This window comes from Equus asinus, chromosome 17 (assembly GCF_041296235.1).
Source record: "Equus asinus isolate D_3611 breed Donkey chromosome 17, EquAss-T2T_v2, whole genome shotgun sequence".
Classification (NCBI taxonomy): Eukaryota; Metazoa; Chordata; class Mammalia; order Perissodactyla; family Equidae; genus Equus; species Equus asinus.
In genome coordinates, this window is record NC_091806.1 from 50156196 (window position 1) to 50182945 (window position 26750).

Below are 26750 nucleotides of genomic sequence, written 5' to 3' on the forward strand. Positions count from 1 at the left end.
TGTGTCACTTTGTCAAGTTACTTACTCTTCTGCATCTTTTTCTCAGCTGTAAAATGGGGTACTGATTATCTCAGGCTGGGTTCTCCATTCAGCAGACCCTGAGATGGGATTAGAGGATGAAGATTGATTAGAGAGGACCACCAGTGAAAAGTAGAGGGAGGAAGCAGGGTCAGAGAGAGCAGGGAAGCCTCAGATGGAGATGCTGGTCTGCTGAAGTTGTCACTGGCCCATTAGGGAGCTTTGGAGTGAAGATTGCCTCTTAGAGGAGTCTGGCATTGGGTGGGAATGGGGCTGAGCCCTTGTCCTGCCCCCTTGAAAGCTGAGGAAGGCAGAACCTGACAAAGCTAACCCCTGTCGCTGGCCGTACTCTTGGCAGCTCCAGTCCCTTGTTGAAGGGAGAGTCCGTGTCTGCTTCACTAGTTGTGTTTATATGCAGAAATATATATAAATTCCTCAGCAGAAAGTGAGAGCCTAACAAATGTTAATCATGTTGTTATTATAAAAAGAGGTCATTGCCCTTCGATGGTAATCTTCAAAGCGTCTGTATAAATGTTTTGGGACAAACAAGACTTTAGTTTCTTCGCCTTCATGCCTGTCTAAGCTAAGGCTGCCTAGATAGGGCAGGAGGCTCCCTCTTACTGTTCACCAGCTGGTGTTTATTGAGCATGTGTATGCCCTGAATGGTAGCAGACAAGAGAAAACCTTGTCCTCAGAGAGTGTGCCCTGGGGAGCTTCCCGTTATGGTAGCTGAGATGATTTAGATCTGTGCTGTCCAGTAGAAATATAGTGCAAGTCACAAACACACACACACCTAATTCCACATCTTCTAGTAGCCATGTTAAGTAAAAAGAAGCAGATGAAACTAATTTTAATGTATTTTATTTAACTCAATATACCTAGAATATTATCGTTACAATGTGTAATGAATAAAAAAAACTTACTGAGATGTTTTACATTTTTTCACACCAAGTCTTCGAAGTTTCATGTGTGTTTTACACTTAGAGCACACCCAGTTCAGACCAGCCACAGTCAATTGCTTAGTAGCTGTGTGTGGCTAGAAGCTGCCACTTTGGACAGTGATGCAGACTTAGACCAACTCTTCCACTGAAAACAACTTAAAAAGAGACACAGGATTTAAAAAAGTCTTGAAGCATCATAGAGTGACAAGAAAAAAGAATCACTGGGCCTTATGTGGGAGAAGGAAAGTGCCCACGGAAGCAAGTGCAGCACTCAGCTGTTTGTGCCTTGAGAGCATTTGGTAATCCCAAAGAAACAGCTACGAAACAGAGCTCTATTTTTGATGACCTTGGAAGTCTGTAGGGGTGGTTGTCCATCAGAGTGATTTTGCCCTCCAGGAGACATTTGGCAAGACCTGGAGGCATTTTTGGTTGTCAGAACTAGGGATGGGGTGTGCTACTGCCATCTGGTGGGTGGAGGCCAGGACGGTGCTAAACACCTTACAGCCCCCCATTAAGAATTATCTGGCCTGAGATGTCAAAGTGCTGAGGTTGAGTAGCTCTGGTCTAGAAGGAGAAAAGTCAAAGCCCAGAGCCCACCAAAGTAGAGACCCCCTTCCACTTTAGACTGAGGCCCTCCAAGGCAGTGCCCTTAGGGCAAGAGTGAAGTGGAAGTGAGCCCGTCCTGTCATAGACTTGCAGCTGGGCTTCTAACCTCTGGATGCTCTGCAGAACCTCAAGCCTTGAACTTAAACTAAGGTAAGAAAAACAGGCTTCTCTGGAGGAAGATATTGTCATTGTAGGCTGCAAATGATTCCTACAGATAATTTTTCACATATAATGTCCATCATGCAGTCACAGATAATCAGGCACACAGAGATGCAAGACGTGATGAGCAAGAACCAGCAGAGACAGCAGAAACAGAATCACAAAGACCTCTGACACCGGATTCAGATTATGGTAGAGAACTAGCTTTACCATTTTTTTTTTTAAAGATTGGCACCTGAGCTAACAATTGTTGCCAGTCTTCTTTTTTTTTTCTTCTTCTCCACAAAGCCCCCCAGTACATAGTTGTATATTCTAGTTATGGGTGCCTCTGGTTGTGCTGTGTGGGATGCCACCTCAGCATGGCCTGATAAGCGGTACTGTGTCTGCGCCCAGGATCCAAACCGGTGAAACCCTGGGCTGCCAGAGCGGAGCGCGCGAACTTAACTACTCGGCTGCAGGGCCAGTCCCAGCTTTACCATTTTTAAAGAGATAAAAGGCAAACTTGAAAATTTCAGTAGGAAACTTGCCAACTGTAGACACAGCAGATTTTGAAATTGATCAGATGGAAGTTCTAGAACTGAGACACAGTAATCAAAAGGAAGGACTCAATGGCCAGACATAATGACAGACATGGTTGGAGAGAGATTTAATGTTCTGAAAGATAGGTGAGAAAAATCCCTCTCCTGAACGTGGCCCAGATGGAGGACAAAAGGGCAAACTGCAGAGTGGGTGGGAGACATGGGGTGTGGGGAAGGGTCTGGAAGGCCTCATTGGTGTCCAGAGGGAAAGGAGGAATGGTGGGCCCGAGAACTTTCAAGAATTCAGGAAATTCACCAAACCACAGATTCAGCAAACAGTTCAGATAAATAAAATGAAATCTACACGTAGACACATTATTGTGAAAATGTATAAATCCAAAGAGAGGAAAGCTTAAAAGTAGCCACAGAGGCAAAAAGGTGGGCTGTCTTCAGAGGAGCGACATGTATGCTGACAGCTGGCTTCTCCCAGTGACAAGGGAGGTGGAACCACATGGAAAACTCAAATGCTGGAAAATAACAGCCCACTGGAACCGTTACCTAGCAACAAGGTCTTTTAAGAGTGAAACTAAAAAAGACCCTTTTCAGACAAAAATGGAGAGAATTTCTCACCAGAGGGCCCATACTGAGGGAAATTCTGATCTACTTCAGACCAGAAGCAAAATAATCCCACATGAAAAATAGATACAGAAAAGAAGGAAAGAAGTGGTAGATACGTAGGTAAATTTACACAATCTCTGTGTATAATAATGTTTGTGAAATTAAAAATACATGTAGAAGTAAAATACTTAGCAAACAGACAAAGCATGGTAAAACTTCGGTAGTCCCAGGAACACGAGAGAGCTGCATCTATAGATAAAAACCTTGCCGTCAAGAAAGCTGGAGGCCAGTGGTTCCCCTGGTGAGCGCTATCATTTGAGGAAGGAGGTGGGGCTTGGTCATGTGACATGGCCTGTGGGATGGAGACAGTGTCTGTGTGCCACTCGCAAACCTAAACTTGAAGGGGGGTTGCTCATTTCCCATCTTCTCCGTGAGAAGCACATGCTTGGGTTGCGGCTGGGTCGGGAGGCTGGGAGACACACAGAGCAGGTCCAGATGCAACTCGGGTGACTAGGGTGGTGAAGGCAGCCCCAGCCAAGCCCCGGCTGACTTGCAGTCTCTTGAGCAAAAAATCCCTGCTGGTTGTGTAGCCACTAAATTTTGAGGTGGAATGGTGTAGTTGTGATGACATTAACTGGCATACCCTCAACTTTGAAACCTGCAGAGAAAAACTGTTGTGTTGTATGTAAGCAGAGATATGGTAATTTCCTGCTATTGATTGTCTTCAGAAGTTGACCAGATGGCGTACATGGATTTGCTAAATAACTGCTGGCGGTATTCACTAAGTTCCAGGCACGAGGGCTACAGAGATGAATAGAAAAAGTTCCCATAAAGAATGTATGTTATTGTAGGTGTAGAAAGACTTTAAAAACCCAGAACTTTTTACTGAGGAAACATGAAAGCTTACATGTCAGGGGGTTTATTATACTGTTCTCTTGCAGGTGTTCCTTGCCCAGCTTTACCAGTTTCCATCATTTTGTAATGTGCTTTCATCTTTTGCTCTTCTTTTTTTCCTGGAATATTTTGACGGAGTAATTTTTAAAAAGTGTCTTTATGAGATACAGTATGTTTGAAATAAAATTCACTCGTTTTAAGCGTGCACTTTGAATTTTGGCAAATGCATGTATTCATGCAGCCAGCAGCACCACAGACGAAATAGAGAACGTTTCCAGCACTCCAGAATGTCCCCTGGTGCCCCTTTGCTCTTAACCACCTTCCCCAGCCGCCATTGATCTGCTTTCTGTCACTATGGTTTTGTTGTTTCTAGAAATTTCATGTGAAAGGAATTGTGTGGCGTCGCGTCTTCTGCGTCACTTTCTGTGAGTGAGCACAGTGCTTTCAGGGTTTGTTCACGTCACGGGTGTCAGTGATTGGTTCCCACACAGCGTGCTTTACTCACCAGTTGATGGGCATTTGGGTTTTTCCCAGTTCTCCACTGTTGTGAGTAAAGCTGCTGTGAATATTGGTGTGCAAGTCAGAGTGTGGATGTGTATTTTCATTTCTTTTGGGTCGATACCTAGGAGTGGACTGGCTGGGTCATATGGAAGGTGTGTGTTTTACTTTTTATGAGACAGCCACACTGTTTTCCGGAGTGGCTGCACCATCATGCTTCCCAGCAGCCCTGTGAGAGTCCCGGTTCCTCCATAGCCTCGCCAGCACTTACTATGGTTAATCTGTTAAATTTTAGTTACTCTACTGGGACTATAGTGGTACCTTCTTGTGGTTTTAATTCACATCTCCCTTTTTAAACAGCTAAAATCAGTTGAGCTTTATAGAGAGTGAAGAACATGCCCCGGGTCTGTGGGGACACTGGGGAGGGAAGGCAATACTCTGGAACCAGCCGTTGTGAGACATTTCACAGAGGAGGGGGCACTTTACCTGACATGGGGTGAGGGGAGCCTTGGAGGCAGTGGTACCAGCACAGTGCAGAAGCAGGGGACTTCCTGTCTGCCCTTGGTGTCTTATCCTTTTTACCTCTTTGAACAGAATAAGATGCGTTGAGCACCCATCTCTGTGAGAGGAAGGGTGAAAAAAGGGTCACAGCCTAGAAATCATCCAGAAGAGTCTGGGTCTTGGTCACCTTTTCCTAGTGACAGAAAGTTATTCCTGCATCGTGCGGAGACCTGGAGATTATTCTCAGCGTCTTAGTTGTCACATGAGAACACTTCGTTGGCAGGGTAGGGCCTGACTCGGGGTGGTCAGGCTCAGTTCTCACAGTGGGCTAGGAGCCCTCTCCGCACCTTTATGTGGGTGCATGTGTGACCTCCCAAACCCTGGTAGAGGCTAGAGGTTTAGAAACCTATGTGTCTGGGGGCCATGTCTGTGTTTAGCACAGGGGTCCTGTCCTTAAGGCACAAATGGCAAATTTGTGTCAGCCTGAGGCCTCCTAGAGTCATAAGCAAAGCTTACAGACACTGGGCTGGCTACCTTTCCCTATTCTTAAAAAGGGGTTATCTTGGACTATTTTTGACCATAGCCACTGTTAAAGAGTCAGGATGGGGCCTGAGAAGCATGAGTGACGAGTGGGTGGTTATTAGGTTAACTGGTGCTAGAGCCGGGGTGTGGTCCCAGGCTGCGGCAGGAACAAAGCAGGAGCGGCAGGTGCTGGGGAGCCCCGTCATGTGGGGTGCAGAGGGCCGACCTGGCTCTGACCCAGATGGCGGGTGACTGTCAAGGGCGCCTATCATTCCCTCTGGCCTCGGCACTTGAGGAAGAGGAAGCATGTCCATGTGTCCAGATGCTGTGGTGACCAGCCCACTCTCCAGTCTTGTGTTTTATCTATTTGATATTTTGTTGTAAAAATATCAGGTTTTATGGGGCTGGCCCAGTGGTGCAGCTGTCAAATTTGCATGCTCCTCTTCAGTGGCCCAGGATTCGCCGGTTTGGATCCCAGGTGGGGACCTATGCACTGCTTATCAAGCCATGCTGTGGCAGCGTCCCACATAAAGTAGAGGAAGATGGGCACAGATATTAGCTCTGGGCCACTCTTCCTCAGTAAAAAGAGGAGGATTGGCGGCAGATGTTAGCTCAGGGCTAATCTTCCTCAAAAAAGAAAAAAATCAGGTTTTAGTCATTCTAAGATTTTTTTTTCACATTTTTCACATTCTGAAACCAGCATGCATCTCAAGAGCCTGTGAAATATGGTCCTCATTAGCTTCAGTGGTGGTCTCACGTTGTTCCAGGTGCCACTAAGCCCCTGGAGCAGTGTCCTGCTTCATTTCCTTAACGGCCCAGTGAGGAGTGGGCCTTAGAGAAGTTGAGGAACCCCAGGACACAGCCTGGACCCTGATCCTCAGTCAGGATGCATTTGTAGTTTGTGGCCAGCTTTCCCAAGCAGGGATATGGGTGTCACTACCATCATCCCCATTTACAGCTCAGAAAAGGCTCTGGTTAACAGTTTGAAATTAGTGGAATCAAAAAACAATTCTAGCCCAATATTGAAACTAACATTTTAAGGACTGTCTCAGTCTGGTCCAGTCAGGAGAGAGAAACCACAGTCAGAGTTAGGGATGTTTACTGTAAAGAATTACTGAGCTCTGGTAAGAGTGACTAAGATACAAGGGGGCGGTGTGGCCTGGGGCTGAAGGAGAGCTCCCAGGAGAACAAATCTGGAGGCCTCTTCCTGGACCAGGGCGGGTAGGTGAGCCAGCTGGAGAGCAGAGAAGCTCAGAGGGCAGAGAAGGTTGTCACTGGTTTGGCCAGGGTGCAGAGTTGGGGGCATGCAGAGGGCAGGAACTCCCCCATCCACAGGCAAATTGTGTGGGGCTGCTGGGCAAATCTGGATGTTGGTGTGGGCAGGAACCTATCTGGCTGCTAGGGTCGTGTTGAGAGGGCTGTGGGAAGGTTATGGCCAGGGTGGGGCCGAGAGGTCACTGTGGGACCACAGAGCTCCTCCCATCTTCACCCCAAACTGCGGGCAGGCCCCTTCCTGCACCCGTGTCCCTCAGTGCTCCTTTTGGAGACAGCTGTGAAGGAAAGGCGCAGAGGGGTTCTGCCCTGGGCCCGAGCATTGTGGAGGTGTGTTTGGAGCTGACCACTGGCTTGAGGACCCTCTGTGTCCTGACAGTGAGTTTTGCAGTTGGGAGACTGGCTTGGGCTCCTGAAGAATGAAGAGCCAGGCCCAGCAGTGCCCTGTGGAGGGCTGTCAGGATGCTGGGCTCCTCATGCACATGGAAGGGGTTTCTTGTGCACTCTGCCTGGGCCTTGCTCCCGAGGTAGATAGGTGGTAGGTGCTGGGGATGTGCCGGGTGAATGCAGGTGGAGCTAGCAAACACACTTTCTTGACAGAAACGAGCAGGCTTTTGTTTTCAAGGCCTTCCACTGAGTCTGAAGTGCAAGTGCTGTCCCTTGGAGCAGTGGCACAGAGTGCCTGGGGTGGCTCTCCTTGCCCTGATGGAGGGTTTTCAGAGTGTGTGAGGTGTGCCTGAGGCAGGATGCATTATGACGTCATTCTCAAACTCAGAGGTGGCCCTCCTCTTAGTCTGCAGCCCTCACAGATGCGTGCTGCTGAGAAGCCAGGTCTGGGAGGGTTGATGGTTTGAAACTTGCCAGACAAAGCAGTGGGGTCACCATCAACCTCAGGTCCAGCAGGCGAGCCTGCAGTGAGCGCCCCCTAGACCCAGCCGAAGCTCTGCGGGAGCCCCCAGCCTGATGCCGGCATATGTCCCGGGAAGTGATGGTGCCTCCAGCCCTCAGGCCTGAGTCTTCATGGGAGCTGCTTGATGGAGGAAGCCCGCCCAGCCGCACAGTTTCTGATGAGAAAGAGAACCGTTCTGAAGGGAGGACTCAGGGCTCGGGCCTCATTTGGATGCAATCAATGAAGAGGAAAGGCTTCCTCAGGGGTCACTCTTGAGCAGGTGAGGAGCACCTTAGATGAGGAAGAGTCAAACTGGGGCAGGCACCTGGAGGAGGTGCCTCGACAGAGGGAGCCAGCTGTGTGTCTGCAACTCTGGGGGGCCCAGCCCTGAGGGAGAGCAGATCTGGGCCACGTATTCTCGGGGACTGTTACTTTTCCCTGTTTGCACTGAGCTGTGGCACCGACAGACCAGTCTCCCTTTCGGTTCCCTTTGCAAGTGCAGGTTCCCCTGCCACCCCCTCACTGAGGATGTAGCCCCTTTGGTGCTCTGGCTTCAGGCGGGGTCCCCTGTCGTCTCCACTCTGGCTAGGACCCAGGTCGGTCTCCAGCCCTCCTCAATGCTTTGTGAGTGCCCACACTGCCTTCTGGGCCTGGGCATTTACCCCGTGTCATGGCACTGTCAGGGCTGAGAGATGCTTGACTGTTCTTGCCCTCACCACAGCCTCCCTTTCTGTGGGCCTAACCTTTAAATGTGTGCCCCTGTGAGTCTCCCAGTGTTGGGAAGGGCTGTAGGAGGGACCCTGCCTTTGGGGTCCTGCAGGAGCAGAAACCAGCCATGGTGCTTCAGGGAAAGCACCCCTGTGCCTCCCTGGCCATCTGCCTAAAGGTCACTCTGACTGGGCTGTTGCTGTCTCCTCTCACACTGCTGGGTTTCCCTCTAAAACGTGCTCTAACTGAGGAGCAGGGACCTGTCTCTAGGAGGTGAGAGGAGGTAGGGTGGTACTTTTTTTGTTGTTTATTTTTTGCTGAGGAAGATTCGCCCTGAGCTAACATCTGCTGGCTATCTTCCTCTTTTTCTTTTGTATTTGGGTTGCTGCCACAGCATGACTGGTGACGAGTGCTGTAGGTCCTATCCCAGAAACCAAACCTGGGCCACTGAAGTGGAGCATGCCAAACTTAACCACTAGACCCCTGGGACTGGCCTGGGGCAGTAGTTTTTTGTGAGTGTGAGGAAGATTGTCCCTGAGCTAGCATCTGTGCCAGTCTTCCTCTACTTTGTTTGTGGGAGGCCGCTACAGTGTGGCTTGATGAGCACTATGTTGGTCCACACCTGGGAGGCGAACCTGCGAACCCTGGGCCGCTGAAGCAGAGCCTGCGAACATATCCACTATGCCAGTGGGCCGGCCCTGGGGTGGTACTTTGGACTTGATTGTCAAAGGAGGCTTCCAGAAGACAATGGAATCTGGGCCGGTTCTTGAAGGACAGCTAGGTGGGTAGGAGTTAGGGGATGGCTGCTGCTATGGTGGGCTGCATGCCCCCCACCTGCCGACGATTTCCCACAGTTGACGGGGATGTGTTCCAGCCAGGAAGTGACAGAGCCGGCCTTCTCGGGCACAGCAATCAGATGAGCGAATAGTGGGTCCTTGGGGGAACCAGGCCTGGTCCGCTTTTATATTGTTTGGTCAGTAAATTGTGTGTCAGTTTGCTGGTGAAAGGGAGGGAGTGTTCTCAGAGCTCCTCAAGGTAAGGTGTCCAACTGCCTGGCTGACACATAATCAACTGTCTCCCCATGAAATCTTGGGCAGGGGGCTCTTTCTTCTAGACAGTTCTTTGAGGTCTGCCAGTGCTCGTTCATGGAACATGAGTGTCCCGACCCCTTACTAATGAGGAGCATTGTGTCATCATCTTCTGCTTCTCCTGTGTCCTACATGGGCCCTTCATACTGTGGCAGCAGTGTCCCCATAAGACTAGCTTAATAAGATGACCACCCTTTCTGGTTGTCACCTCTACAGTCTCTAGAGATTGACTCTAAGGAATATCTTACACTTCTCAGGTGAAATAGTAACTTCTGGTATTTGAAATGGCAGTGGTCCTTTTTAAAATGACGTTTTATATTCTGCCAGCGACCTGTTTGGAGTCCACCTTGCCAGCACCTCTAGTGTGGTGCTCCGTTAGCCTGGGTTGGGTGAAGATGCAGACGCCCTTCTCATCCCCTGTGTGTGAGCTCTGTGAGTGGGTGATTTGTCCTGAAACTGGTGTGAAATGGAAGACTGTTTAGAGTATGTGCATCTGCCTAAATTGATAAACATTTAAAGAGTAACGTGCTGGTTTAAGGTCGGGCTTGCTCCCGGGGCCCTGGTGGATTGTGGCAGTGTGGGGTGAGGCCCGGGCCTGGCCCAACTGCACCTGCCGAGGGCTGTCCTGGGAGGGCAGAACTCTTGCTGCCATGTGTTCTGGTTTCTGTTTTTTAAGGGAAGCCAAACATGTGGATTCTGATGTGTATCACCCGGTTAGAAAATATCATTCATGCCCCATACTGTCTGTGGTGCGTCTGCCCAGGGGCCTAGCTGCCTCTCTTTTGGAGGTTGGCTCATATGCTTCCTGCTGATGAGTTCTCTGCTTTCCCTGCCTCACCCACCTTTTCCGTAGGTGACAAGGCTCTTGATGGCTATAGTAAAAAAAAATACGTCTGCAAGTTGCTCTTCATCTTTCTCTTGGGTCACGACATTGACTTTGGACATATGGAGGCCGTGAACCTGCTGAGCTCCAACAGATACACGGAGAAGCAGATTGTGAGTGTGGCTGCAGGGCTGGGGCTGGGGCGGGATGGTACTGAGGACGCCTGTCCCACCCACGGAGCTCCAGGTGCTGATACCTGAGGCGGCTGGGGCCTCACTCCCCTTTCCCACTGTCCACCGTGCTCCAGGCATCCTGGGTAAGGTTCTTCTGATCAGGTGGCCATTTCTTTTCTTGTTCTTTCTCTATGGCTTCCATCCAGGCTGGGAGTTTCCTGTGGGTTTGGATGGCCTACACGAAGTCCAGCTGTGATGTCCTGGTGCCTTGGGTGCGGCTCTTTCCCATGAGGTCCGCCTCAGAGGGATGGAGGGGCGTGTCCTTTCCTACAGCACCTGGCTGATGCACTGTTGCAGATCACTTTGCCTTGGCCCCTTGTACAACTTTCTGTTTCTGAAATGGGCACCATACCTCCATGGTTTAAGACCTAGAGCTCCAGATGGGTGTGCCCTTGCCTCGCTCCCAGCTCCCAGCACCTTCTTAGACAGTGCTGTGCCCAGCTCCTGAAGCCTCTCTGGCTTTGTAATTTCAGTCCTGCATCCTGTTGGAGTAACATTATTTCTGTATGTTTTCTCCAGTATTACAAAGTACCATTTTCCTCTATTTGTCCAAAAATTTAACTACAGAAAGTGAAAAAATACCCTAGATGCCCCAGGAATTTTGTTAACTATTGGTATTTACTCAATAAGAGTTTATTGAGAGTCTGCCATGGACCAAGCAAAGTGCTGGGGAGACCCCTGGGGACACAGTGATCAAAAGCAGTCATGGGCCCTGCTCTTGTCCAGCGGGGAGATGGCATCAGACAGTGCGGGAAATAGAGAATTACAGCTGTGGCCAGTGCTTGGGGAAGGAGGCGTGCAGAACCCTCTGGGACCCTGAGGAGGGGGTGGCTGTAGGGGGGGCTCCCTGGGGAGGGTGTCCTGAGCTGAGACTGAGAGCAAGGAGTTAGCTGGGGGATGAGGGCAGACAGAGCAAGTGGCACCCTGCCAAGGGCACGTGCGTGGGAGTGCAGAGCTGAAAGGGCAGCAGCTGCCAGAATGGAGAGCAGGAGTAGGCTTATGGATGGGGCCTTGCTCCTGAGGCTGACAGGAAGCTGGGCAGGGGTTTAACCTGCCTGGTCAGTGATCAGACGAGTCTTGAGAAAATCACTATGTCCCCGTGTGGGGAGGGCGTGGACAGTGTCACTGGAGTTTGGCCTGGGTGGTGAGGGGAAGCTGGGGACACAGAGACAGATTCAGGAGAGGGGAAGACAGCAGTCAGTTGGGTTTCTGGAAATCTCCATAGTTTCTTAGTTACAGCCAAGGCAGGCCCTTTGCCTGAAGGCCCCTTCCCATCCTGTTCAGGATAGCGGTGAGTACAGGGCACTCAGACGTGTCACCACAGATAAGTGAGTGTGACTTGGGGGAGGACCAAGATGTCTGATTCTCGTGGGGACATCTGACTAAATGCCTCTTAGATTCATCCTGAAGGACTGTCCCATGGCAGAATCGGAAGCAGAGACTTTGCTTCTGTAACAGAACTGGTGTTTTTATTAACATGCAGGTGGCATGAGTCTGACAGCAGTATGCTGAGCAGATTGGAATACTGCTGGAGGCTCACCGAAGGCTGGAAGTGTCTGCGTTGTCGTCCTCAAGGTATCTCAGCACCCATGTGGAGTTAGATTGTCATGAGCTTTCTGTTCTCTTGTCTTTCTGGAACCCAGGGATATCTCTTCATCTCTGTGTTGGTGAACTCTAACAGTGAGCTGATCCGCTTGATCAACAATGCCATCAAGAATGACCTGGCTAGTCGAAACCCCACCTTCATGGGGTTGGCCCTGCACTGCATCGCCAACGTGGGCAGCCGAGAGATGGCTGAGGCGTTTGCCGGGGAGATTCCTAAAATCCTCGTAGCTGGGTATGTGTCTTGTGATGTGCTAAAAATATGTATCTCTCATGTAGAATAAATCAAATATGTAACTACTTAAAGAATTTATAAAGTAAGTTAATCTCCCATCGTTTTTAGTGGGGGTGACGTGAGACAGTTGAAAGTTGGATCTAGAACTACGAGTTTAGATGTCAGGTGAGGTCCAGCCAGACCTTCCCTCCCCCAGGACCACTGAGATTTTAAAGTGGGTTAGAGAAGAAAGCCAAACCCTGCCAACCACCAACCAACCACGGAGGGGCTTCAGCCTCACATAGGGCCAAAGAAGAAGGAACAGTTGTTCTGTGGTGTGGCATGGCTGCTCTTGCCCTTTCCCAGAAGCGTTACTAAGGACAAGCACCCAAATCCTGAGAATGCTTAGTAACCTACCTCCCACTTCCTTTCATTTGGAGAGAAGCTGAGTGGGGCTGAGCAGGCAGCTCTGGAAGAGTTTCAGCTAGTGCCGGGCCCTCTGTGCCACGGGTCACGGCTGAAACAGGGCCCCACTTTGTGTTCCAGGATGCTCTGCTGAGTTAAAAAATTAACCCAGAGCCTACACCGGGCAGCACTCCTGGCTGAATAAGGGACTCCATCTAGGGCACTTCATCAGGACTCAGGACTTGGTCCTCCAGGATGACTGCCAGTGCGCAGACAGACCAGGATCTGGCAACTCCAGTTCCTCTATCTATGGAAAGTGCAGATGGGCCTCAGGTGGATGCTATGGCAGGGGTCGAGGGTGTGGGGTGTGTAGCAGCAAGGAGGGGTTGTCAGAAAACTCGCCTACACCTCATTAGTGCTAGTGGGTCTAGACCCATGGTTCTCAGCCGGCAGTGTTGCCCCAGGGGACCTTGGGCAAAGTCTCAGCATGTTTGGTTGTCAAAATGGACAACCATTTTGTCCATTTTGGAGAGGGCTTGAGGTGCTGTCCCAAACTCCCTGGGGTCTGAGGGTTTTGTCTGCCATGGCTTTTGCTTTATTTCCAGCATTTTGAACAATACCTGGTACATAGTAAGTACTTGATAAATATCTGTTGGATGAATGAAATGTAAAACAGAGGTAATCTCTGAAAAGTATTCAGATAATTCAAGAACATTTCCCTGAAATAAAGGATGGACCACCACTGCAGATTGAAAGGACACAGGAGGATGTGCATTGAAACACAGGCTGGACGAATATTGAAATGGAAGGATAAGCAAAGAATCCTGCAGCAGGAAGACAGTTGAGCCATGTCTGCAAGTTAGAAGGCCTGTGGGACCTGGTGTTGGGCCCAGCCGAGTCATCCTGCTGGAGTCAAGGTTGTAGGCCGGTGTTCTACACCAAAAAGTCTAGATAGTGTGGCACCCACGAGCCTTACTGGAAGAAAATTACCAACTCTTGAAATCCAGGTCACTAATAGAGGACTGATACTAAAGTGCTCAGGGTGCTGGGGCCCAGAGATGGGGCCGAGTAGCAGAAGGATGGTGGGTGCAGAGGAGAGCATATTGTTACAGCTTAGTTGTACAAAGTAAAGGTCATGTCACCAGAACCGGGATGTTGGGGAGGAATGATAGGGCGCCTTTTATGCTGGGATTCAGTTGGCGCTCAGAAAGAGAAGCTGTCCAGGGACTGGGCTCTGGGCCCTCAGCTGGAGACGGAATTGAAACAAAGTAGGCAGGGATCCCCCAGTCCCCCCATTGGATGTCACATGTTGACTTCCCTCTCCTCGAACCTTCTTACCGAGAGTGGCTCTCTGTGAAGGCATTGGAGCAGTGTGGGAACGGTGGTCAGGTTGGCCCTCCTGTATTAGTCAGGACTCGTAGCTGCAAGCATAGAAACAAACTGGCTACTGTAAGCCAAAGCCGTGTGTTACTGGGTGGCACAGATAGCAGACACCCAGGATGGTCTTGTCAGTGTACCTGCGCGGAAGGGAGCTTGGCAGAGTGGGCTTGAGGTTCTGCCATGAGGCCTGGAGGCCGTGGCTGCCCTGCTGCTCCTTATGAGGCCAGCTTGGGGCCAGAGGGAGGGACAGGTATCTACTTCTGTTCCCCAGGGGTGTTTGCATCCGAAAGAGAATTTTTTCCTAAAGTAATTTTTCTTTGGAATAGAATTGGGGGTGGTTTGGGGGTTTCTCATGTTAGTTTGGACTCATTTAGGAATAAAAAATCCCAAAGGCAGATAGATGGTAAAGATAGACCCAAACCCTTGTCTTCTCTCCAGACAGAACAAGAGCCCCCACTGATTCCGTCAGTGCCTTGAGGATGCTGGCTGTTTCTTTTTCAGACGTATTTGGACAGCCTCCACTGGAGGACTCCTTGGTGGGCCTGTCGCTTTCCCAGTTGCTTAGCAGAGTTTCCCTAGGGTTAGGGAGGAGCAGGGATAAACAGAGCATTGGAAACATTCTGTGCCCTCCACTAGCATTAAAACCAGAACAGAAAGCTCTCCAAGCTGCCCTCTCCTGGGGTGTCTGCAGTTGTTCTGACCCAGCCCCTCAGTGCTCACTCCAGTTCTGGGATGCTGGGCTCCCAGCCCAGAGCTGCCACTCTTCTCGGTCGCCCCTGCGAGAGGCGTGAGGGCACCTGGTGCTGCCTCTGCTGCTTGTGCAGGGTGAAGGCAGGTGCAGGTGGGGCACCTGAGGAGGGCACCTGATAGTGGTTTCGGAGGCAGGGGAGGAAGCCACCAGGTGGACACCGAGTTCTCTGGTAGTGCAAAGCCCTCTGACACTTTTCTGTTTTGATTGTGTTATTAAGTGAATTGTGAGAAAAAAATACTGTAATTCAAATAATTAAAGAGGAATGCTTGTTGAATATGATCAGCCTGCATAGCCAAGGTCATATTCAGCAGTTGGGAAGAATGTTAGAACTGATATTTTAGAGGTGATAAGGTTAACAGTGAGAGAGTTGTGTTGGCAGGACTCTTTCCTGTTGATTGTGTTTGATGTGAAGTCCGTGGAGGTGGCTCTTTAGAGCAGACAGTTGTCATTGTCCGTCACTGTCCAGACACGGTACATACGAAGACCCCTTGCAGGAGATGGGCATGGGCCTGATCATGTGGAGAGATTGAAGCAAGCTTATTCTCAGTGTCCTTCCCCACTGGTGCGCCTCTGGTCCCTTGGTTGCTCTGGAGTGGCCTTGGTGCAGCTCTGGGCTGTGCTCGGCTTGTTGGGTGCGCATGGCGGCTGCCAACTGTTCTCGCATGACCACCGGGGTCTGTCTTTCAGGGATACCATGGACAGTGTGAAGCAGAGCGCTGCCCTGTGTTTGCTGCGTTTGTACCGAACGTCTCCCGACCTTGTGCCCATGGGCGACTGGACGTCCCGAGTGGTGCACCTCCTCAACGACCAGCATTTGGTAAATATTTGCCTCTGGACCAGAGTCCACCCTCGCCCCACTGAGTAACCTATTTTGGAATAGCCGTTGTGAAAACAGCTCACTGTGATTTCTTATGATGCCAGGGGGAGACTTACATAGCTCAGTCTGTCGAGCCTGTGAGTGCCTGCAGTTAGGGGCAAGGAGCTCCCCTTCCTGAGGACAGGAGGAATCAGACATGATCTCTGGCTCCCCCTATAGCCAGGCGCTGGAGGACCTGCATGCTGGGGCCGCACAGATGAATGAGACAAAGATCAGCATCTTCTAGGAACACCCTGTCCAGTGAGGGTGTTCCCGCATGGCATCCTCTCTGCTCCTTGTTTAGGGCTCTGGTGGGGGTGCCCTGAGGTTCTGACCTAAATTCTGGCATGTAGTCTCACTAATCTGCATGGCCACTCCACAAGCCAGGCTCGACTGTCTTTCCTGTGTCATGGATGGTGACAGGGAGGTGTAGAGCGCTTTGGTGGCTCTTGTTAGACATGAGTCAAGGCCCTGTCCACACTGGAGGCAGGGTCAAGCAGAAGCATTGTTGGACGGGGTGGCCTTGTCCTGCCTGGATTCTGTTATATAAATGAGAGAATTGAAATTCAACACAAACAGAAAGATCTTCCTGCTGAGTAGACAGCTATGAGTATGTTATCTGGTTACTACACCTTTTCTGAGAAGAGAAATCTACCTTAAAAACTTAAAAATAAATGATCATCTCTTGTAGATTCAGAGAGAGCTGGTGGCTGTATCAGCATGCTTGCTGTAGTGTGACAGCCTCTGAGCTCTCACTCCATCATCATTCCCGTGCTTACTGGGAACAGATGTGTCTGAACAGGGGCAGCCCTTCCTCAGAGTGGAGCTGAGCACCTGCACGCTGTGTTGTAGGGAGAGGGGACGGCCCTGGGCAGGAGGAGTTGGAATTGCTGTCTTCACTCACCAGTCATGCACGCTAGGTCACACTTGGAATGGTCAGGTTCAGATTCTGCCCATGGAGTCATGGAAGACAAGCTGGTGGCTGTGAGGCACCAGGTCACAAGTTGCTCATCAGGGGGACCCTGTGAGGGGTTGGGGCTTGTCTAGATTTTCCCATGAGGAAACCAAGGCTCAGAGGGATTAACTGGCTTTGCACAGATCCAGGCTTGAACCAGGAGTTGACGAAGGTTGGAGCTGGGTATTCTGCTGTCCTAGGACCGAGGAGCTGGTGAATGAGGTGGTGAGGAGGCAGGGCCTGGTCTGCTCTGTTGGCCTGGGATGGGGTTGCTGGGCCGCTAGTGCATGCTAGTATCTAGGCTCCCCCTGACATGGTGCGCTCTGCAGACCTAGTTTGTGAAGGTTCGTGGCATTCTGGCACGTGTCGTCATCACTCCTGCCTGGTCAAGGAAGCTTCCTACAGCCACACGGCCGACAGATGCTGAAGCCCTCAGCTGAGCGCTTTTCAGTGTGGTGGAGGCTGCGACTCAGCTGGCCACCAGGGCTCCTCTCCTTTGACACTGTGTGATCCTGCGGCCCCGCTGTTGGGTTGGCTTTTGTATTGTCATGTACTCGACACGTTTGCCAGGATCACTGCTTGGCGCCTTCTTGGTTGTAGGCCCCGGGAACCCAGCTTGAAGTGGGAGAGGTAGAGGGGGCATCAGAGCCAGACTGAGGAAGGCTGTGCTCCTGCTCAGCTCTTTCTTCATCCCTGACGTTCTCTGCATGTGTTCTCTGTTCTCTTGGGTGCTGTCCTCCATGTGGCATGGCTTCTGTGTCACACACCTCCTGGCTTTGCCACTGAAGAAGGCCTGAGAATTGGCTTTCTTTGGTGTCCAGGTCAGGAATCCCTGGTAAGAGTTCCAGCTGCCCATCCAGAGCAAGTGAGCTCCTGTTTGCCCTGCTGAGAGCAGCGGGGGACCCTGGGGGTGGGGGCGCGGGGGAGAGGTCTGTGTTGGGTGGGGCGAGCTGTGATGTGCTGACCCTGCATGAGTCAGAGGAGGAGGACTGCCTGTGGAGAAGGCTGCCTGGGCAGGGGAGGGGCTGGGGACCATTGAGGAGATGCTGTAGTTGCCCCGGCAACCAACTGTGGCCAGAGGGACAGAGCCATGGGCCGTATGGGCCTCCTCAGTCTCCCCCTCCCACTGCCCTCTCCTCAAAGACTCCTGCAGGGACACAGAGAGTAGTCCATGAGCCCCAACTCACTCTCGTCAGAAGACTGCTCGATTAATCCCATAGAGACTTAGTACATCTTCCTGGTGAACCAGGCTGGGCCCCAGACACCAGGAGCCACAGGGAATGCCCTCTGCCCTAACAAATCTAGCGCATGTTACAAATAGTGAGTTTGTTAAAGTTCTCTGTTTGGGTGGGAAATCTGTTGGCACTTACTTTGCCTGCCGAGGAATGGACAGTAAGGCCAGTTGGATCCATTTCTTTAATCTGGCTTTCACATTTTCATCAGAAAGCCAAAGGAGCAGCACAGGACAGCTCTCAGATGAGGCTGCTGAGGCACCGGAACTCACCCCACGGTCTGCTTCCTGCTGCAGCAACTCTGCCACCCTCTCCCACCCGCTCAGGAGTGGGGCTGGAGGAGGGACAGGAGCAATCAAATACGGATCTGAGTGAAGTTTCCTGAGCTTTGTTCGAATTTGCACAGTCGATAATTATCTTTCGTTTATGTTTTTCATATTTGCAAGAAGACTTTCTTACATAACCAGTACCTTCCTCCATGAGCCGTGAGTTACTGGGAGTAACTGCCAGTTGTCCTGGGACTTAACAACGGCTCCACCTGCGCCGAGGCCGGGGTGTGGGCTCCACAGGGAGGGGGCGTCTCATCCGGGCCTGCTGGTGCTTCAGGGACCAGGATGGCGGAGACATGGCCTGGACCACTTTTCAGAAAGGGGAGAATGGGCTTTTTCAGTTGCTGTTTTCCACACTCTCACTTCCGGTTTGTAAAGATTCAATGAGTCTAAAGACAATGTCTTCCTCTCTAGTCCACACAAGAAGGATTTCAGTTAGGGGCAGCCAGCTCAGCTGACCACAGGGCCAGGCAGGGAGCTGAACCCAGAAAAAGACGATAGGGCAAGTGGTGACTTGGCCTGGAGCTGCTGCCGCCCATGCTGCCGTCACCTTGCAGGGTCTGGGCTAAAGCCTTGCTGGGTTTCTCGGTGTTCAGAGAGGAACTTTTTCAAAGAAAACAACCTATATGTACTCCTTCGATTTCTATGACCCCTGTGGGCCTATCAGAGTGGGTCTCTGGGGTGGCCGTGGTGCCCAGTTTGTTTAACTACTCTAAGTTGCTCTTAGTTTAAAGTTTTATTTGGAAAATGAATTTAAAATGAGAGGTCAGGGACTAGCTCTGTGGCCGAATGGTTAAGTTTGCGTGCTCTGCTTTGGCAGCCTAGGGTTCGAATCCTGGGCGCGGACCTAGCACTGCTCATCAAGCCGTGCTGAGGCGATGTCCCATATGCTACAACTAGTAGGACCCACAACTAAAAAAATACGTACAACCATGTACTGGGGTGCTTTGGGGAAAAGAAGGAAAAAAAAAAAGAAAACAAGAGGTCAGCTTCAGGTGTGTGACTGGAGTGGAAATGTCTGTTGTCGTGTGTTTTCTTGCAGGGAGTGGTAACTGCCGCCACAAGTCTCATCACCACCTTAGCACAAAAGAACCCAGAAGAGTTTAAAACCTCTGTCTCTCTGGCCGTCTCCAGATTAAGCAGAGTAAGTCTGTGATGGGGACAGGAACTCAGGGTGGGTATTGGTCTTAGTTATTTTATGTAATTAATATATTAGTATACTTTTTAGAATGCAAGATATTTGGCCCAGTTTGTAAATTCAAGAGTGAATTTACTCTTGAACTTAAGAGTGGTTGGCTTTTCTCTCAGCCTTTTTGTCAGTTGAGGAATGTCCTGTCCCTGTGAGGAAATGCACAGAGTGCAGCTCCCTGCTCGTGTTCTGGAGCCTGCGCACTACTACATTGCCCTGCTCCGTCACCCTGCTGTGTCACCCTGCCGGCTGTGGGCGGGTGCCCTGGGGCCCTCCCTTCCCGCCCACCCTCGCCCTCCCACTGCAAGGAGCCCCAGGGAGCCCGTTTCCTCCCCGCGGGGCCTTCACTCCTGGCCTGCCTTCACTCCTGCGTTCCTTTCCTTCACCGCCTCACTCTGCATCCTGAACCTGTCGTGTAGCTTTGACTGTTTTGAATTTTATGTGAATGGATCATACAGCACATATTCTTTTGTATTTGACTTGTTTTGCTCAACATTGTGAAATTAATCGCATTTGTTTTGTGTGTTCTTCCTTTGTTTGTGTAGAATTCGTATGAATAGACCACAACGTATTTATCCTTCGTCTCTGGGCGAGCACTTAGCTCGTTCCTCCTCTGAGGCTGTCATGAATATCCTGCTGTCTACGTTGTGGATGTCTCTTGGCTACATGTACATGAAGTGCTGGCGGGTGTACCCCAGAAGTGGTGTTGCTGGGGCATGGGGTAGCAGCTCTTCACCTTGAGGAGACAGTGCCAGAGCAGCTCCCCAATTGGCTGTGCCAGCTGGCACCCCCCCTCCCCCCCCCGTCCCCAGCAGTGTGGATGGTTCCGCCACGCTGCATCTTGGCCCTTGAGATTTTAACCATTCTGGGTGCAGGGTAGTATCTCGTTGTGATTTGAATCTGCATTTTCCTGATTATCAAGGAGGTTGAGCAGTTTGTGTATTTATTGGCTTTTTGAATATCTTCTTTTGTGAAGTACCTGTTAAGTCTTTTGCCCATTTTTCTATGGAGTTGTCTTTTTCGTTGTTTTATAGAAGTTCTGTATATGTTTTAGATATGGGCCCTTTGTCGGTTATATTATGTTGAACCAAACAAAATTGGCAACATTTAACCATTATTGGTCTTCAAAAATGGTGGCTTTGTATGGTTCAACCTACTCTGTTTAAAAATCTTGTCCTACTCTCTAACTTGCCATTTGACTCTCCTAATGAAGTCTTCTGTGATCAGAGTTCTACATTTTAATGTAGTCAGATTTACTCATCCTCTCTTTTATGGTTAGTGCTTTCTCTGTCCTATTTATGAAGTCTGTCCCTGTTCTGAGTGCTCACATGTAGATTGACAACCCACCTGGGGGCTGGGTTTCTGTGTGTGGTGATACTTTTTCTTGAATGACATCCAGTTGTCCCAGTACCACTGCTAAAAAGGTCCCTCCCGCCAACTCTGCAGTGCCACCTTGGTCATAAACCAGTGGGTTGTGTCTGTGCCTCGCTCCATCACTTTTTCTGTTCGTCTTTGCACCAGTGACATGCTGTCGTAGTTACTGGAGCTTGAGGGTAATTCTTAATGTCTAGAGGAGCAAGTCCTCTTATCTTCTTCTCCCACCCCCAAAATCCTACTGGGACTGCCTTTAATCTGTAGGTCAGTTTTGAGAGAGTTAAAATCTTTGAAGTATTGAGTCTAAATCTATGACCATGGCTTCTCTCTCCATTTATTCAGATAGTCCTTAACTTCCCTCAATTATGTGTTATAACTTTTTATTTTATTTTATTTCATTGAGGTCATATTGGTTTATAACATTGTGTAAATTTCAGGTGTACATTATTATATTTCAGCTTCTGTGTAGACTGCATCATATTCACTACAAATAGTCTAGTTTTTATCTATCACCGTACATATGTGCCCCTTTAGCCCTTTTGCCCTCCCCTCCACCCCCTTCCCCTCTGGTGACCACCAGTCTGTTCTCCTTATCTGTGTTTGTTTGTTTGTTTACCTTCCGCATATGAGTGAGACATACAGTATTTGTCTTTCTTCATCTGATTTATTTGGCTTAGCATAATACCCTTAAGGTCCATCCATGTTGCTGTAAATGGCACAATTTTGTCCTTTTTATGACCGAGTAGTATTCCATTGTGTGTATATGCCATATGTTCTTTTTCTGTTCATCTGTTGACAGGCACTCGGGTTGTTTCCACATCTTGGCTATTGTGGATAAGGCTGTGATGAACGTAGGGGTGCATAAATCTTTTTTTAATTAGTGATTTCATATTCTTGGGATAATTACCCAGAACTGGAATAGCTGGATTCTATGGTAGTTCTATTCTTGATGTTTTGCGAAATTCCCTTACTGTTTTCCATAATGGCTATACCAGTTTGCGTTCCCACCAGCAGTGTATGAGGATTCCCTTTTCTCCACATCCTCTCCAACACTTGTCATTTCTTGTCTTATTAATTATAGCTACTTTGATGGGTGTGAGGTGACATCTCATTGTAGTTTTGATTTTCACTTCCCTAGTAATTAGTGATGTTGAACATCTTTTCATATGTCTGTTGGCCATTTGTATGTCTTCTTTGGAAAAATGTCTATTCATATTCTCTGCCCATTTTTTGATTGGGTTGTTCACTTTTTTATTGTTGAGTTGTATGAATTCTTTATATATTTTGGAAATTAACCTCTTGTTGGATGTATGATTTGCAAATATTTTTCTCCCAGTTGGTGGGTTGTCTTTTTGTTTTGTTGATGGTTCCCTTTGCTGTGCAGAAGCTTTTTAGTCTGATGTAGTCCCATTTGTTTCTTTTGTTTGTTTGTTTCCCTTGGCCGAGGAGACGTGGTATTCAAAAAGATACTGCCAAGACCAATGTCAAAGAGCATACTGCCAACGTTTTCTTCTAGAAGTTTTATGGTTTCAGGTCTTACATTCAAGTCTTTAATCCATTTTGAGTTAATTTTTGTGTATGTGTAAGATAATGGTCTACTTTCATTCTTTTGCCTGTGGCTGTCCAGTTTTCCCATCACCATTTATTGAAGAGACTTTCCTTTCTCCATTGTATGTTCTTAGCTCCTTTGTCAAAGATTAGCTGTCCATAGATGTGCGGTTTTATTTCTGGGCTCTCAATCCTGTTCTACTGATCTGTGTGCCTGTCCTGGTGCAGCACCACGCTGCTTTGAGTCCTCTCGCTTTGCAGTGTGTTTGGAAGTCAGGGAGTGCGATACCGCCAGCTTGCTTCTTTTTCTCTCAGGATTGCTTTGGCTGTTTGGAGTCTTTTGTTGTTCCACATAATGTGTTATAACTTTTTGAGGAGACGTTCCTTTATCTTTTGTTAGATTTATGTCTATTTATTTTATTTTGAAAATGCATTCTCAACAATACCTTAAGAACTTTATTTTTAACTACTGTGTGTTGGTTTATGCAGTTGACTTTTGTATATTGATCTTGGAGTTGGCAACTTTGCCAAACTCACTTATGAACTTCAGTCCTTTCTATGCACTTGATTGCTTTGGATCTTCTTTATATTCCATCATTTGTCTACAGACAATGACAGTTTTTTTCTTTTCCAATCTGTGTTTGTTTGTGTTTCCTGCTTTATCGCTAGAATTTGACCCTCCCCTGCAGTGTTGAATATGAGAGATGATTGGTGTCTTGCTTTTAGTCTCAGGAGGATAGTCTTTAATATCTTCCATTGAGTATGAGGTTTGCTGGTTTTGTTGCTGCTGGTTCTCTTTATCACATTAAGGAAATTCCTTTCTATAGCTTTGCTAACAATTTTATCATAATTAACTGGTGAGACCATTTGAACTTAGAGTTTTCTTCGTGGGATGAGTTCTAATTATGGATTCAATTTATTTAATAATAAGTTAAGGGACTTAATATTTTCTGTTTCTTCTTTTGTCAGTTTTGGTAAGTTGCATTTTCTTGACATTTGCTAATTTATCTAAAAATTGACCTGTACTGACAGTCACTGTGTGTGGGATCCTTCACAGTTTGGATGCTGAGTGTTTGCACCTTTTTGTTCTCCTTGATGTATCTCATTGGGTGTGCGATGATTTCTTTAGACTTTGTTGGTCCTCTTGATTGCGTTTTTTTCCTACCTTATTTACTTTCTGCTGTATTGTCATTGTTTTCTTTCCTTTACTTTCTTTGGGTTAATTTGCTAGTCTCTTTCTAAACCCTTGAGATGAATTCTTCATTGCTTTTATTTTCATAATTATTTCAAATGTGTACGTTTAAAACTGTGAATTTCTCTCTCAGCATGGCTTTAGCTGCATGTAACTTCTTGTAAAGGCAGCCTATGTTGGCCATCTTTGTATTATGTGGAGTGGTGTGGTCCCTGTCCTCCTCCCCCGTGTGTCTGCGTTCCACCTAACTGCTCTGCTTGTCCCGTCAGTGCCTGACACAGCTTGGAGCTTGCCTCACTGCAGGAAGGGCCGCATCCCGAGTCTGGGCTGGTATCTTGCAGCTGAGGGCAGCAGTCAGGGTGACCCTTCCTGAACATGCTCACTTCTGGCCTAAAGGGTCACCTCACTCCTGTGAGCTTTGTAGGGAGGAGCTAGTCTGCCCTCTCTGACACAGGAGATGGAGAAGGCACTGGGCTGTGTGAGGGTGGGAATGTAATGTTTTAGGGACAGCCATGGATTCAGAGGGTTGATGGAGTGTCTGCCCTGCCAGGGGTCCTTCTGGACAAGGAGATGGAACTGGGAGTGAAGGAAGTGTGCTTTCTGGCCTCAGCGCGCTCATGCGGGGGGTCCACACCTGGGGATTTTGGGGGGCAGGGCTGGGGTCAGAAAGTCAGCCTCTCCCTTTTCAAGGGACCAAAGCTCTCCCTTTTGTGTTTCATTCTAATCTTTCTGGTCCACAAAGGAAATCTGAATTTTCGGTCCACGTGCCATAGGATTCTGTACTGAGAGGTCAGTGTCCTTGGCCAATTTGTGTCCTGCCGAGTGGGATGGCCATTGTACAGCAGCAGCACTTGGGTCTGTTCCTGAAAATGATGACGGGCAGCCGCTCTCAGTGTGAGCCTGGCGGCGCTGTGCCCCCTAACCTCTAAAATATAGAGAAGTGTATTCAGTATTCTCAGCACATGGAATGAAACCCTTTTATTCAGTTACTGCGTGACCTGAGGACTGAGTGTGGCTTTCTGCGTGTCCTCCACCCTGGGGGGTGCCTCTCGTGGTGACGCTCGCCTGCTTGCCTGCAGTGTGTCTCATCAGCCTGTGTTTTTACAGATTGTTACGTCTGCGTCCACCGATCTTCAGGATTATACTTACTATTTTGTCCCAGCTCCCTGGCTGTCGGTGAAACTTCTGAGGTTGCTCCAGTGCTACCCACCCCCAGGTAACAGCCGCGCAGCGGGCCTCCCAGGGGCTGCTTCTGCCTCGCAGAGCTTCTGTTTGTCGTCCGTGGAAGTCCTTTACTGGCGCTGGTTCCTGCTCTGTGATCCTTCTGTGAAGGGCTTGCATCTTGGCTTTCCCAGAGCAGCCAGTAGAGAACTCACAATTCTGTTATGATTTGGGATTATCTCTGCTTTTATATAGTATCAGATCTGTGCAAGTTTTTGAAACAATCTTTTAAAATAAAACTTGAAACCATTAGAAACTTTGTATCCTAAATTGTTACTCTGTGTAACCTTAATATACACATCAAAAATATCTTATGTTTATGTTTTATTCTAAAATGTTACATTTGACTAGTATGGTAAGCATCTAGAAAGAGAATTTCTTGGTTGAAGAACATACATAAAAATTTTTGTCAGATGCTTCCAAATTGCCCTCCACAAAGATTGGTTTGTTGTTGTAACCTTTATATTTTAATCTGTTTTTCTACAGGATATTTCTTTGTTAAATTCAAGTAACTTTCTATGCTAAATGCCTTTTATACTGAAGTATGACTCGCAGACCCTGCAGCAGAGTCTGCATGTGGGAGGGGCTTCCCTCCCAGCCGCCCAGCTTCCCCCGGGGCCCAGCCGCTGCCTCATCCCTCCCTGCCTGGCCAGCCCAGGGCAGCCCGTCCTTCTTCTCCGCTGCAGCTGTCTTCTTCCTTCTGAGATCTGGGGCAGCACGGACTCACACCCAGACCCCTCCCCACTTGCCCATTTCAGGCTTGAGTTTCTGATTCTTTCTCGGCTGTTTCTGAAACATCCACCCCTCTCACTCTTGTGCTTCTCTGCTCAAACCCTCTGGGGTGGCTTCCTGGGGGCCCTGCTCTGCGTCTCACCTGCATGTGGCTCATAGGATGCCATCTCTCTCTTGAATGGCTAGTTTTGCAATGCTCTGGCTGTGTTGGTGGTTTTTTTTTTCTTTAAGATTTTATTTTTCCTTTTTCTCCCCAAAGCCCCCTGGTACATAGTTGTGTATTTGTAGTTGTGGGTCATTCTAGTTGTGGTATGTGGGATGCCGTCTCAGCATGGCTTGATGAGTGGTGCCATGGCTGTGCCCAGGATCCGAACCAGTGAAACCCTGGGCCGCCAAAGTGGAGCGTGAGAACTTAACCACTCAGCCACGGGGCCAGCCCCCTGTGTTGGTGGTTTTGACAGACAGGTTTTGCACAAGTTTTTTCTTTTTTTAAAAATTATTTTATTGAGGTCATATTGGCTTATAACATTGTGTAAATTTCAGGTGTACATTATTATATATCAGTTTCTGTATAGGCTGTCGTGTTTACCACCAATAGTCTAGTTTCCATCCAGCCCCTTTACTCCTTTCACTCTTCCCCCACCCCCTTCCCCTCTGGTAACCACTAATCTGTTCTCCTTGTCTGTGTATTTGTCTATCTTGCACATATGAGTGAAATCATACCATGTTTGTCTTTCTTTGTCTGGCTTATTTTGCTTAGCTTAATGCCCTCAAGGTCCGTCCATGTTGTTACAAATGGCACAATTTTGTCTTTTTTTATGGCAGAGTAGTATCCCATTGTATATATATACACCAAATCTTCTTTATCCAATCATCAGTCGATGGGCACTTGGCTTGCTTCCACATCTTGGCTATTGTGAATAACGCTGCAATGAACATAGGGGTGCAAAAGTCTCTTTGAATTGTTGATTTCAAGTTCTTTGGGTAAATACCCAGTATGGAATAGCTGGATCATATGATATTTCTATTTTTAATTTTTTGAAGACTCTCCACTGTTTTCCACAGTGGCTGCACCAGTTTGCATTCCCTTGGGCAGTGTATGAGGGTTCCCTTTCTCCAGATCCTCTCCAACACGTGTTATTTCTTGTCTTGTTAATTACAGCCATTCTGATGGGTATGAGGTGATATCTCATTGTAGTGTTGATTTGCGTTTCCCTGATAGTGGTGTTGAACATCTTTTCATGTGCCTGTTGGCCATGATGTTCTGGTGTTTTTATTTTTTCTTATTCCTTTTTGGTCTGTTGTTTCTTTTCTTCTGATTTGAGTGGAACTTTAAAACTTTCCTTCTCCTTTTATTGCTTTTTATAACATTTTCTTTATTTCTATTGGTAATAGCAGGTGAAAAAAAATATTTTGCCCCCTTTTCCCTCAAATTTTTAGATCACGTATGTTGTCCATGTCTCTGAGATTTTTATTTTCTTT

The 26750-nt window shown here is 48.5% G+C and overlaps 1 protein-coding gene across 7 annotated transcripts in view; it reads left to right on the forward strand.

The window, feature by feature from the left end:
* AP2A2 (adaptor related protein complex 2 subunit alpha 2) overlaps positions 1-26750 on the forward strand; it is a 91222-nt gene that overhangs the window by 33985 nt on the left and 30487 nt on the right. For 4 of the 7 annotated variants that reach the window (XM_044749614.2, XM_044749618.2, XM_044749615.2 and 1 more), the window contains exons 3-7: positions 10086-10228; positions 11932-12125; positions 15328-15457; positions 19055-19156; positions 24423-24531. In XM_044749614.2, the coding sequence (XP_044605549.1) occupies positions 10086-10228; positions 11932-12125; positions 15328-15457; positions 19055-19156; positions 24423-24531 (678 nt within the window). The remainder of the gene's footprint in view (positions 1-10085; positions 10229-11931; positions 12126-15327; positions 15458-19054; positions 19157-24422; positions 24532-26750) is intronic. The other 3 variants (XM_070488522.1, XM_070488521.1, XM_070488520.1) reach the window with 1 other exon arrangement.